Consider the following 14146-nt stretch of genomic DNA (forward strand, 5'->3'; position numbering starts at 1 on the left):
ACTTTGCAAAGAATGCAAAATGGGAAATATTAGCTCTATTAGTGGTCATTAGTAAATGCAAATCAAGTAAATATCAATATGGTCTAATGTCACGATGTCCTTTGTAACATATGCAATCTTTAAAGTAGGTCGTATAAAAATGAGAATGAGATAACAAACAAATGTATATATACATAAAAGAATTATGCAAACTGCATTCTCAAATTTTTGGACTATTTCATTTCCATAAAAAGATCAGCAGGACTGTAAATATAGATGCTGCAATACATAAATTAGGATGACAACGTATTACATATGTATATTCATCTAGTTGATTGCATAGAGATACAACATCGGTAACATAAAAATTGAACCGACTATGCCTAAAAATCAAAATATTTTGCCTGGTTCGGATGTAATTGGTCGCATAAGTATGTACATAGTTTTCAAAAATGATAATAATTGTTCGTATAAAATGGATGAAAAGACGAATAAACTATTTTCTAAACCAATTTGTTGCAAAAAAAAATAACTGCATAAAAAGTATTAGGTCGATAAATAACCAAAGTTTCATTAAAAATAGGGTTTATGGTGCTAACATCAAGTTCTTACCACCCTATTTGTGACATCAAAGTGAACAGGATGTAAGTCTTTTGTGAAAAAACATTTGATGACCTAAAAAATTGAAAATCAATCTGATTTGACAAAATTGCAATTTGATTTTGTACTAACATCCTTAATATTCATTCCACCACATGATAAAAAGCCCTGAGAAATATTTCTGATGAGAATAGAAGATGTGATAGCAAAAATCAATGGGGAGGAAATAGTGTTGAATGCAAAAACAATGTGCGGGTGGAGAGGGCGAGATGCTTGCCAACGTCGACCAAATGTGCTTGTAAGAGGCTTCGGATGCCGAAGAGGGTTTGGCACCGCCCGATTCAGTCGCAAGGTTCCGGTTAGTAAGGCATCGGGTGCGGCTGTGAACTCCAGGTGCTTCGCTGATGGAGTAATGGAACTGGAATATGGGGGTAGTAGTGGTACCGTGATTTTAGGCACTCGATTGTTTTCCTTTCAGCCATGTTGTGGGTCTAGTGCGAATGGGTGCGTTGATTTCAATTTGGTTGAACCATGTCGGCGTTGGAGGGGGGCAACACGTATGCCTGGCTTGTTTTACTTGGGCCGGGGCTTCCTATGTTTATTTGGAAGCACAGGGCTCCAAATATATATATATATATATTCTAGAAAGCTAGTCTCTAGAGTTATGAGTGATGTACAAGTTGAATATATCTTTTTATTTCCGATGCTAAGGACCAGTTTGCCTATAAAATATATCACCACACAAACTTCCCCCTTGTCACAATCTCCAACGCCGAGGTAAAGCCCACAACAATTAGCCTCTTTGTCACTATCAAGAAACCTTAGAAGAAAGTACAAATACATTTCTTAGCTAAGTCTACAACATTAATGTTGGTTTCATAAAATTATAAAGTGTCCTAGGTTTGAATTAGTATAATCACAATTTATGATGATGAAGGAAGGAACTACTCGGTTTGGAAAAGACCGAAGCAATTAAAAAACTAATTTTGTATATTATTAATGTACACTGGTCACTATTTGTATTCATTGCTATATTGTCAATTTCCAGCGTAAGTGTTAGTTCATGATTTAACTTGTCAATTTCATGGTGATCCACCTTTGCACGATTCCTATAAAAACATGTAAACCCCCAAAAAATAGGGTTTGGGGTTGAGCTTAAGAATAAAGGATGTCCTTGTTTAAATAACCATAAACCCAACTACTTTGAGTCACGAGTTTCTTGATCCTATATTCTATTTGTTAGAGAGATGTATCTCTATGTTATGCACCATGTGGGCATTATAGATAGCATGCAAGAAAAAGGGAAAAAACATGGACAAACATTATTTTTGTGTACCAAGTTTTCAAGTGTGTGTTGGAAATGCAAACTCTGTAGCGAAGATATATATGAACAATGCTATTAGTTGAATGGCCTGAATAATATATATATATATATATAAACCAAGCTCGGATTTATGACGACCTCAACATGTGGATAGGGCATCAGTGTTGTGATGGTGATGGAAAGATATCGATGAGCAACACGTAGAGGGTGTGAGTGCACTAGCTTGACAGGTCAGTGGTGGTGTAGGGAGAGAGCTCGATGGCTCATCGAGGATGGCACGGGAAGAAGAGAATGAGAAAGGCACAAAGAAGGCCGAAGTCGTGGGGTACACTTGAGTACCTGTACGTCCATTTGAGAATAAATTTTATTTGGATACACAAGGTCAAGTATATATGGCGTTGCGTTGTGCATGATCAAATAAACTTGTGGCTTCAGTAACTGGCACGAATAGTTTAATTCCAGTGAAGCCTGGAGCCTCCCATATTGAAGATAACTAGAACAGGAGGCGCCCTGATGGGCGCCCTATCAACAAAGCGTCAGCTATATTGGACTCATGCATCTTAAATTCCTGTGTATTGTATTACTACTGGTACAATCTGTAGTGTTACACTGATGATGAATTGATGATGGCTGATGAGCAAACACCAGACAGCTCTGTTGAAGCCTGTTGCTGATGGTTCAATGTTTCAGCAACAGCACATGGCAAAAAAGAAAAGAAAAACTCTTTCTGGATTCCTAGCAGACAAAATCGTTGTCCTTGTTGAACATGGTCAGGTCTAACTCCTGCCAGTTGGTTCGCAGGGTGATGAAAAAGAGGACGCAGTTCTGGCAGAGGAGGCCGCATATCTGCCCCATCCACAGCCCCTAGACGACACAGGCATGTATTGTTAATTTGGTACATTAACATTCATTAATTATTTTGTACATGAACATTCATTCATTCAGAATAGAACACATATTGTACCTTGGTTTGGAAGCCAAGCGTGAATCCGAAGAGGATGGCAAGCGGCAAGCCGATGACATAGAAGGCCACTAGGTTGGTCCACGCCACCAGGTGCTGCCACCCGCAGCCCCTGGCGACACCGCAGAGCACCCCCTGCGTGGAGTCCAGCACGACGGAGCCGATGAGCAGCGGCGTCATGGAGGCGAAGGCGCTGACCACGACCTCGCTGGTGGTGAAGAGGCGCACCAAGAGGTCGTGGCCGAGGCCCAGGAGCAGCAGGAACGCCACCCCCAGCATCAGGGACAGCGCCAGGGACACGGTGAGCGCCTTCTTGGCGTTGGCGATGTTCCGGGCTCCAAGCTCGTTGGACACCCTTGTGCTAATGACAGCGGCGAAGCCATAGGTGATCATGTATGATATGGCTTCGGTGTTTTGGCTGCCAGCAAACACGTAGAAATTACCACTTTATGTATTGTCGAAATGAATGATGATAGTAGCTAGAGTAAGTTAAGTTAATTATCACATCGCAATGATGGAAGTGCTGAGCTGAGAGTCGGACATCAGCCTTGCAAACAGCATAAGGATCTCGAACGACCAGTACTCGAAGTTTCATGTAACCAAGTAAAATAATTCCAGTTTTGACAATTGTCACTCAAGTTTCTAAAAGTCTAGCATACAAAGTTGAAAGTACACAGACCCACAGTCCTGGAACATAACTTGAGTCTTATTCACTACGGATTTTTAGTGAGCCTGCAAAGGACAATGGTAATCCCTCTACACTGGCAAGTGGTAACAGCATCATGTACATGTCCAAAAGGGAACAGAGAACACACACATACAACCGACAAATATGGTACATACATCTCATGGATTCTAGATTCTATATATTTTATAGTTTTCAAACATTTCATTTCAATGCACATGAATATTTTTCTACACATGAATACACTCTGATACGAATATCTGTGGTTTCACTGTATTTACTGTGCATAAGACCCTATACAGACCATGGGAAAACTCGAGGCAATCGTGCTAAAATGCATCCACAGAAAAGGAAACCGACGTCACTTCAATCAATGTGCAATAAGAGATAGCAACAGACCACTACAATTAAAACCCACATAACCAATTTCTGTAAACACTCTAGGTTCAATGGTCAAGCTGGTGAACATCTCAATATAAGGTCAAGCAGGCAGTACGGATATGTAAATTACCAGTTAATATCAATAAATCTTTATAACCATATTCAACATTGACATATGAATTGGGATTTTTAATTAGCCTTTTCTGCCCAAGATGGTACATGGCTTGACATATTGAATGCCAAAGTATGGGAAAGCCAAGAGAAAAGTTGCAGAGGAGAAAATAAATCTACATTCATGCAATTTTATGACCTAGGGCCATGCTGTATCATGGATTCCTAAATTCTATTCTCTACACTATGTTGTTAAATTTTAATGAAGTTTAGTATGGGTTTTAAAATTAAAAAAAAGAATATAATGTTTTTTTATCATCGAATGAACACAAGATTCACAACTTGCCAGATCCAATACCACGCAAGGTTATTGTGGACAAACACAGATATGTACATAATACATATAAAGGCACAATGATTCTAGCAGAACTTACAGACTAAAACAGGCACCGCTAATGCAATCTTTCTAACATCCTCATCTGCTTGCATTATCTTTTTGATTCGAGCCTGTTGCAATAGAGAACATAGTTTGGGGCTAACTTCATGCCATTACAACTTACATATTTGAAAAAAAATCTAGGACAGACATCCCAACATAAGTACATGAACCAAATACAAAACTCAAAACTTCGGGTAATCAGTACAGACAACAAAGAATCCATTTCATGAAAAATAGAGCACATGCTACCTATCCAGAAATTATCTTTCCAGCTAAATACAACAAAATATGCACCTGCAGTGCAAACCATACAGATGTGTGTAGCTTGGAACTTCAACCACGTTGTTTCGATGACAACAGAACAAGAGGTTTTGAAGATTCAAAACCAGCCTGAAGGAATACAATAAATGCTGAAATCCAGAAAAAATTACGATCTCAAGAAAGAAATGTTGGCATGTTCAGGAGTCCTTGTAACAATAAACTAATAAAGCATGGTGGCAGAACTAAACCAGAAAACCTTTCGCACCTTGGAACTCCAACCAAGGGAAAACACCAGAACTCCAACCTTGCGCGGCCATGGTGGTACACCAGCGTCTTCCTGTTGCCAACCGCCCGCACGCCGCCGCAGATGAAGCAGTCCTTCCCCGTGGCCTTCCAGTAGCCGTCGCCAGTGGTGCGGCTGGCGAGCGAGCCGTTGGGGTACTTGCGGTCCATCCGGCTGAAGAAGAACCACTGTCTGTCCCCCGTCTGCAGCGCCGACCTCTCTGCAATGCAGCACCAATAATCCAGGTAAAAGAGGCCGCCGGAGGGATTGCGAGAAGTAATCGGTTGGGGAGGGGGGTGGGGGAGGGGGAGGAGGAGGAGGCCGCGTACCGGGGAGGTGGGAGGGGTGTGACTTGTACACTTCGACGTCGAACTCGTGGCGGAAGCGGCTAAGCGCGTGGAGAGCGCGGAGGGGGCGGCGCGCGGCGGTGTGGAGGCGAACGAGGAGGGTGAGCTGCGGGTGGGAGACCGGCCTGCCGTGCGCGCGCATGAGGTCGGGGAGCTGGTCAGCCGCGGCTGGGAGGCCTGACGCGGATAGTAGCGAGGCGAGGGCAAGGAAAGCTGGGAAGCAGTGACGGAAGCCCTTCTGGTGGCCGGCCCAGAGGAAGAACGGGAGTGCGAGCGGTGGCGGCGGGGGAGGACGCGCGGTGAGGACCTCAGCGACAAGGGATGGAGGGACGCGACGGAGCTTGGAGAGATCGGCGACAACGGGTGGTCCCCAGCGCTGGTGGCGGTGGAGCGCGTCGAGGAGGAAACACGCGAGCGGGGAGAGACGGCGAGGGGAGTCGGATGTGGAGGATTAGGATATGACGGAGAGCGAGCAGATGCCCAGACATGCGTCAAATGCGCGATGGCCAGAGAGCCGTGAAGCGCGGAGGAGAGCCGAAACCCCAGCGTCTTTTAGGCCCCCTTTGGAACGGAGGGTTGGCAAAGGAAATTCGTAGGATCACTGTTGCTAAGGATTTTTTCCTATCTGTCCCTTTGGTTCCAAAAAAATAAAGGAAAGAATCCATAGGATTGCCGTTCCGTGGTCTGATTTTATAGGAAATCTACCAAGAGGTCAGACCTCTTGGAACGATTCCTGGCGGGAATGTTCGCGCGTCGGGCTACTTTTCACCCGCGTCTGCTACCTTTCGCGCCGTTTTTCTAGTTTCTGGTTGACGCTTCCAGACGTTTCCTTCCTCGTCGATCTCGCAAAAAAACTCATTCGCTCCCCTTCCCATCGGCGACAACCGGCAAAAGGCATTTGCTCCATTTCGATCTGCGACCTTCCCCACGGCGGACTACCAGTACTGCAAGTAACTGTAGCTTCTTCCCCATCTGTCGACCTGTTTTTTTTTTGTGATTTGAGGTGCGGACGTGCATCCCTGTTGCTATGCTTGGTTGATTTCCTATCTCCTGCTGCTTTTGTACGTGGCTCTCTGATGCTTTGATGGAGGCACCATGGATGACACACATAGCAGCTTGGATCAAGTGGGAGTTGCACTAGCACCTAGGCGGAGGCTCCCTGCTTCTTGAAGTTGTTTATTATATTTAAGTTTGCCGAGAAATATATTACAAAATTTTGATTAGGCTCATAAGTTCTTGGAAGATATATATTTGACCAAACCCTAAATTTTGCTAAAGAAAACAATTACAAAATTGCATTTTTTTAGGGGGTGATGTCGGGCAGAGGTCGTGCGCAGATGAATACTGCTGTTCAAGGTGACCTGTCTAATGGGCGATGTGTCATGAATGTTGACAGTGAGCGAGATACTACTGAGCCTACTACTGAAATTGGTACTGCTTCAAATTTTTGTCGCATATATATAGTGGAAATGCAAACTAAATTTGTATTAATGAATGGAATATAGGAACCACCCGGAAGAGGGCCAAATGGAGCCATGAGATGAAATTGTTTCTTATTGGGCTTCTCAAAGATCATGATGTGCCAGGTTTTAGAACACATAATGCTTGGAGTAAGGAAGCATGGACAAATATTGTTTGTCGCCTGAATGCAAAATTTGGTTGTTCATTTACTCTCAACCAAGTCAAACAGAAGGAGCAGGACTTAAAGAAGGACTATCGTGTTGTGAAAGAATTACAAGAAGAAAGTGGTTTTGGATGGGACAATGAAAGGAATATGGTGACAGCACCTCCAAATGTTTGGGCCAGTTTTGCTGCTCGTAAGAACAATACTGATGCCCTCACATGGCAAGATAAATCATTCCCATATTTTGATGATTTATTTTCACTCTATGATGGTGAGCTTTTGTACTAGCAAAAGCTTTTACTATAAAACATGAGTTGTACTTCTATTTCACTAGTCTTGCAACATAATTGTGCAGGTCGTTACGCAGAAGGGAGAACTCGTCATGGTATGGATCATTATGCGAACAAGGCAAAGAATGCACCAGCTCCTTCAACTCAACAAGCACCAGCAACTGATACATATCAGTCACCATCTCCTACTTGGGCTACTCAATGTGACTCTGGTTTGCAGTTTCATTTTGATGAAGAGGCTGATGTGATTCCTATGCAGCACATGAAAACTCCTCCTAGTTCAACACCAACACCTATAGAAGCAGAATCTCGACGTGGAAAGAAACAAAAGACTAAAACTGGTAGCCCCGAAGAAGGATTTTATGAGAGGTATCTAAAGCTGAAAAGGGAAGAAATTGATAGATTTGCTGCTATCGAGGAAAAGAAATTGGAGGATCCTTACAGCATCAACAAGTGTATCATAGTGCTTGAAGGCTTAAATGACCTACATATGGGGGACATATTATTGGCTTCTGATATATTCCAAAACAAGAATAACAGGGAAGTTTTCTTATCATTTCAAGGTGATGCACTTAGATTGGCTTGGGTTAAAAGGGAGATTGGGCGTTTGCAGGCTGAGCAAAACTGCTGAGGACGTTTTCACTGATGCTTTTGTTTGGGATATACAAAGGGCATCCAACTTATCACTAATTAGGGGTACAATAGTAGTAGGACTACAATAGTACTAAGAGTACAAACTAAGTCCTGCGGGCTACATATTGTTCCCACATCTGATGTGCTATATCATCTCTCTTTCGATTTCCAGCTTCTCTAGAATTATTAAACCTCTGTACATCACTATTATAGTGTTGGTCACCACTTGGCACTTCGACAATCTGTTCTGGATCTAACTCATCATTGGAATTAGTTGGCCACTGCATATCTCCATTATGTAGGCGTATGAAGTTGTGTAGAACACAACAAGCAACTGATATATCAACTTGCTTATTAACTGGATAGTGTGAGCCAGTCCTTAGTATAGGAAACCTCATTTTCAATATACCAATTGACCTCTCAATATGGTTTCTTAGTTGTGCATGTCGTAGATTAAACAGCTCCTTGTAATTCCGAGGCTTTTGATTGGCTCTTCCTTGCTCTTGTAAGTGATACCTTGTTCCACGATACGGAGCAAGGAATTGTGTTGTATTTGCATAACCGGCATCCACAAGGAAAAATTTACCAGGTGGTACTACTAGGCCATGGTCAAGTGCATCTTGTAGAACTCTTGCATCTGAAGCTGATCCCTCCCAACCGGCATGTACATGCACAAACTTTAAATCAAAATCACAGGCTACCATCACATTCTGAGAAATTGTTTGCTTTCTATTCCTGTAAGGCTCTTGCTGGTCTAATGGAAGTATCATTGGCATATGTGTCCCATCAATAGAGCCAATACAATCCTACATAAATAGAATTTTAATATTGCTAGTTGTCCATATGATAGTTATTTTGAAATTCTGAGATAAGAACTGGAATATGCATTTGGTCGTACCTGAAAAAAGGGTGAAATTTTGGTCTTCTTAGGATCTGATGTGGATGTAGGGAAGGTGGACGTATGTATATGCATGTAAGCTGTGTAATTGCATCAAGCACAGCTCCAAAGTGTCGACTTATTGTTTCTCCACTGTGTTGGAAGAAGTCTGCCAGTGTATCATTACTTGCATTCTTTGCTAGTGCATATAAAAATATAGCAACTTGTTCTTCTACTGAGACAACCCTTGAATCAGTAAGGAGTTGTTTCTCATGAAGCTTGTCTACCAAAGCATGAAAAACGCTAACCTCCATACGGAAGCTCCTTTTACTTAGGCTCTCATGCCCAGTTAAGATTTCATTAACACGAGATGCTCCTGTAAGTTTGGATGTGTGCATCGGTGTCTTTGTAGACGGCTGCGATGAACTACCTTCTAATGTTGGGAGAACAAAAAGCATGAACTCATCTTCATTTTGTGATCTTCTACGATAGTTTGGATCCATGCAAGTGATGATGAAAAATGACACGAGTATGACACTTTGAGTATGCTGCTAGCTTCTTTTGTCAATTGCTATTGCCTGGAGTGAGTTAAGCACGAGAAATGGATTGGTATCACAAACTGTTATATATATACAAGAAAATATGTAAGCACATATGAAAAGTTGTGTGACTCACCTAATGAAGTGGCGCATCTGCTTATTTGTGTTGCAACACATAAGCGAGTGGTTTATAAAGACATGTAGCAGCAAGTTCGTACTTAGCTAACGTCTAGCAAGACAACGGTTGGCTTGCTGCCACTATGCAACGACTACCTTGTTTCAAATTCAAAAACACAGCAAAGTGATTCCTTTATTTTTCCTATGGTGCTACCAAAGGCATTCTTATCTCACAGTTCCTTTGTTTTCAATTCCTATAGGATTCAAAATATCCACCATCTCAATTCCTATATTTTTCCTATTCCTATATTTTTCCTATCCTCCATTCCAAAGGGGGCCTTAACTAAAGGTAATTGGACCTCTGTGTGTCTGACGACAACTGCAAACGGCTGACAAAAGAGGGACAGACGTACATATGAACCAAGCAATCAGCGATCAGCGTGTCGCTCTCAGGATGTGATTGGCGCAAAATGGCCTACTGAATTTAATCAGATGAGCAGTAAATGACACGACCGAATCCGACCGCGGACCGCACGAGACGCGTTATTATTATTATGCCACGATCATGTTGAATATGGCCAGTGTCACGACCGGAGCTGTGCTAGATGTTGAATTGTTGATGCATGACACAATCGCCATCATTGGCGTAGGAATACTAAGATAACAATTACTGATGACAGCGTACGACATGGGTCCTCAAGTCGTGGAAGCTTCCTTCGTGGCCCCGACGGCGGTGATGGTGTCAGCCGTGACGATTGGAAGGTGGGCTTTTCATACTCAGCCGCCTCGATCTGCTGCCAAAAGCTCCATGCAAGCAGCAGGGACGGGGACGGCGACGACGTGAGCGTGACCTACTGGGGGTAAGTGAAGTGTGTGCGGCTAGCTTAGGATCTCAGATTCTTCTGCAGAGATAATGCACGGCGACGATCGCAATTGAACCAAGTCATTTTCGATGTGAACAGCTAGCTGGCCGGAGAGCATTGCTGTAGCAACAAAAACAGAGGACGATTGAGCACACACTGTACAAACAAATAACCAGAATACTAGTGGTACTCTCGGCTCACAAGGTCCTTGGTCATCTCTAGCCTCAGATCCTGCGGATACATTTATGACGTATAGAAATGGATCGCACAAAACCAAACCAATTGTCAATTGACACGTGCCAGTTTATTCTCATTTCAGTGTCCTTTGGACAGGATCCTAGACTTCGCACAGCATACATGTTCCCTGTGAAGGGAGCTTTCCGGATATGTCGAGGTCGAATACTCCGACTGCGAGGTCACATTTCAACAACGCTAATTACACACACTAATGTGGCATGACAGACCTGCCTCAAATAACGCATACTCGCCATCCACTTAGCCCTTAGTATCCAAGAGAAGCTATTAAATAAAAAGGAACCATGTTGGTTATGAATTGACTACTCTCTACTGGAATCAAAACCGGTACCGAGCAACCGGGACTAAAGACGCCAACCTTTTGTCCTCATTACATGGCCAAGTACTAAAACTCTTAGTTCTTGATTAGAACCGGTACTACCGGGTGATGAACCTTTAGTACATGTTCTTCTCAAGATCTGGTTCTTAGCCAAAAATTAGTACTAAAGTAAATTTTTATTTTCACATATACAAATTGATATTGATGCATATTTAATATATATATATATATGTTGGTCACTCGTTTTTTATTTCATTGGAGTATTAAAAATAAGGCAACACAAATAAATCGAGGTTCATCTTCATCCTTTAATTCTTCCCTTTTGGGTAGAGGGCTTTCGGGTAGAGGGAAGATTAAAGAAGGAAGAGATAAAAGTAAATGAAGAAAGAGTAAAGAATGTTAACGATAAATAATGTACTATATAAAAACAAAGTACACAATTTAACCCCATAAGATATTACTTTCTCCTTCTACTCTATTACTTAACAGAAGATTACATGGATATCTTCTGCTCCACGAAGTTACGGGACAAAGGTACAAGAAAAATAGCTTCAAACGCCGAGCGATTTGTCTTTCTTCGGCCAAAAAGTGTCCCCAATGCATGACACTCTTCCTTTATTTATAGTCACGGGGTACATCTACGACAAAATTATAATTGTGCCCTTAAGCCTATACATTTGAACTTGCGAATTTATCGAGGGTAATGTTGTCTTTTTCTATAACTATATTGTTGAGTAAGTCTTGGGGACTTCTCATGGCCTATGTTTGCTCACCCATCATGTATACATGTTGTTGATCTAAAGCTTGTACTTTTATCTCCACGGCTAAGATGGTACCTTCGTTTTCTCCTCTGCGATGGATTCGTCCAAAGGTGCTCTTCGGTATTCCTCTTGTTACACTTAGAACAAACTAAAAAGTAGTTGTAAAGTTAGTGTTTTGAGGACCTTCGGAAGAATAAGGACCAAGGGTGAAGCTTCATCCGGACCATACCGACCGAGCCAAACCACATCGCTTCAGCAACCCGGCTGACATAGCATCGCACGGACCACAGGCGCACGTATTCAATCGTATCACACCGATCGGGCCCCACCAAATCTCTTTTTCCACTTGCTACGTACCTCCTCGCATCCATCAGTCACGGTCGTCGGTTATTTCGCTGATTCAAATTTTCATTCCACCTCGCTCGATCGCCCTTGGTGTTTTTAGGGTTTCCAAACCATTGGGTTCTGAGTTGTTAACTCACAGATTGTGCTACGGTCTACGTATAATTAAATCGAGGAGAGTAGCAGCATCGGATTTAGGATTTTCGTTCGGTTTTTGTCCTAGGTATGTTTTTTCGATCATCCTTTTATATCAAATCGCCTGTGGTTTTACATTCTTTTCAAGCGCTTGGATGTTTTCTGAACACATGGGCTTTCAATCGAAATGGATTTTGGAGCATTTGTTCGTTTCAGCAAAATCGCTGAGTTTGTTCGTCACATTTTTTATTTTTTATAGATTTTGGTTACTGCAAACCCGAGTAACAACAAGTAAAAAGTGTTCAGTAATAATGTTCTGTAATAACCAGACCAATCAGTAATAATGTTCAGTAGTCAATAAGCAAATTGAACATGAGTAACAACAACAAAAAATGTTCAGTAATAATATTTAGTAACAACCGTCCCAATCAGTAGTAATGTGCAGTACTCAAAGAGTAAATTGGCATCATTCACTATAATTTGTTTTTTTCTATATAGATTTTTCTTATTTTTGTGTTAGTTTTTAGTTTTTGTTTGTATATAGTGGTAGCAATAAATTTAGTATATATTTTTAATAAACATGGCGCTCTATGTAAAAAGTGCATACGCTCAGTAATATATCCACCCAGTAATAACCATGATCTTGCAGTTGTAATCATTAATCAGTAATACTTTTTGAGTTATTGGCACCAGTAATATATGCTTTAGCAATGGGGTAATAATAATGGACAGTCAGTAAAACTTTCTTTTTTGACCATTTTCACGTTTGATAATAAGTATCTAACTATATGGAGGAGAATAGCCCTATGCAATTAGCGCATATGATGAGTAATTTATTTCTTCAGTTATAATGGTGATAAATCAGTTATTAATTTTTTGGTCACTAACTTTTGATTTTATTATTATATAGAATGACCAATGTTCAGTAATTAGTATTGCAACCAGTAATAATCTTGAATAGTCAATATTTTTTATTTTTTGTGTTAGTGCTTAGTTTCTCTATATAGTGGTAGCAATAAATTTATTATACTTTTTAATAAACATGGTCCTTTTTATCAAGCGCATACACTCTGTAATACATCTAACCAGTTGAAATCATTATTCAGTAACACTTTATTTTATTGACATCAGTAGTATATGCATATAGCAATGGGGTAATAATGATGGACAGTGAGTAATACTTTTATTTTTGTTTTTTCACGTTTGATAATTAGTTGACTATACGGAGGAGAATAGCCATATGCAATTAGTGCAGATGATCAGTAATACCTTTTTCACTTATAATGGTGATCAGTCAGTTATTAAAATTTGCTAAGTAGCTTTTGATTTATTATTATATAGAATTACCAATAATCATTGGTAGTTAGTAATATATTTTTTATCTACAATTTATTTTATGTTATATGATTGCAGATAAATGTCAAACCAATGAGCACACAAATTCGGACATGAGAGTCAACGCTGGTAGAACAGACGCCAGGGATGTCTCAAGCCGCTCGCTGTAACACCCCAGGTGTTACTCAGCGTGTCCACCCAGGGCTACACCTTTTAAACCTACTATCACAAGTGGGTTAGTTTGAGCAAAGTACCTCAAACTTTGAATTCAAGGTCCTAAGCAAGTTCAACCCAACTTGGGTATCATACCCCAACTTATCATGCATCTCTAAAATAGAGAATTGCCCAAAACCCTAATGCAAACCCCTTTGGACAATGGAAACCCTATAAGTAAGTATGACCAAAAGGTCATGAAAACCTTATGATCATGGCTTGGGCCAAATATAAAAGTTGTAGTACACTTAATAACCTACAAATAATAGTAAGAAAGTAACCCCAAAAAGAGTTCAGAAAAACCCCAAAAAGTTTCACCAAAGGTTTGAGCACAAAAGAAAAATTAGAAAATGCCTAAGTCCAAAACTAACCTTTGGCCAAAGATCACACATGTTCACCCTCATTCAAACTTCAAAACACTTCGACCCAATTGACAAAGTGGCGCCAAATTAACCCTAGAATACCCTAGAAA

The 14146-nt window shown here is 41.1% G+C and overlaps 1 protein-coding gene across 1 annotated transcript; it reads left to right on the plus strand.

The window, feature by feature from the left end:
* The first annotated feature begins 6264 nt into the window (after positions 1 to 6264).
* On the plus strand, positions 6265 to 7916 carry LOC103636917 (uncharacterized). The gene is made up of 4 exons (XM_008659219.1): positions 6265 to 6321; positions 6679 to 6802; positions 6877 to 7266; positions 7351 to 7916. The coding sequence occupies exons 2-4, from the start codon at positions 6685 to 6687 to the stop codon at positions 7914 to 7916; spliced, it is 1074 nt and encodes a 357-aa protein (XP_008657441.1). The 5' UTR covers positions 6265 to 6321; positions 6679 to 6684.
* The last annotated feature ends 6230 nt before the right edge of the window (positions 7917 to 14146 follow it).

The sequence above is a fragment of the Zea mays genome, chromosome 8 (genome assembly GCF_902167145.1).
Source record: "Zea mays cultivar B73 chromosome 8, Zm-B73-REFERENCE-NAM-5.0, whole genome shotgun sequence".
Taxonomy (NCBI): domain Eukaryota; kingdom Viridiplantae; phylum Streptophyta; class Magnoliopsida; order Poales; family Poaceae; genus Zea; species Zea mays.

Excerpts from the sequence above, each read along its gene's own strand:
- LOC103636917 (XM_008659219.1), top strand. The coding sequence starts at position 6,685 with ATGTCGGGCAGAGGTCGTGCGCAGATGAATACTGCTGTTCAAGGTGAC. Across the intron at positions 6,803-6,876 it reads TGAGCCTACTACTGAAATTG|GAACCACCCGGAAGAGGGCC; the intron begins GTACTGCTTCAA and ends AATGGAATATAG. Across the intron at positions 7,267-7,350 it reads TTTATTTTCACTCTATGATG|GTCGTTACGCAGAAGGGAGA; the intron begins GTGAGCTTTTGT and ends ATAATTGTGCAG.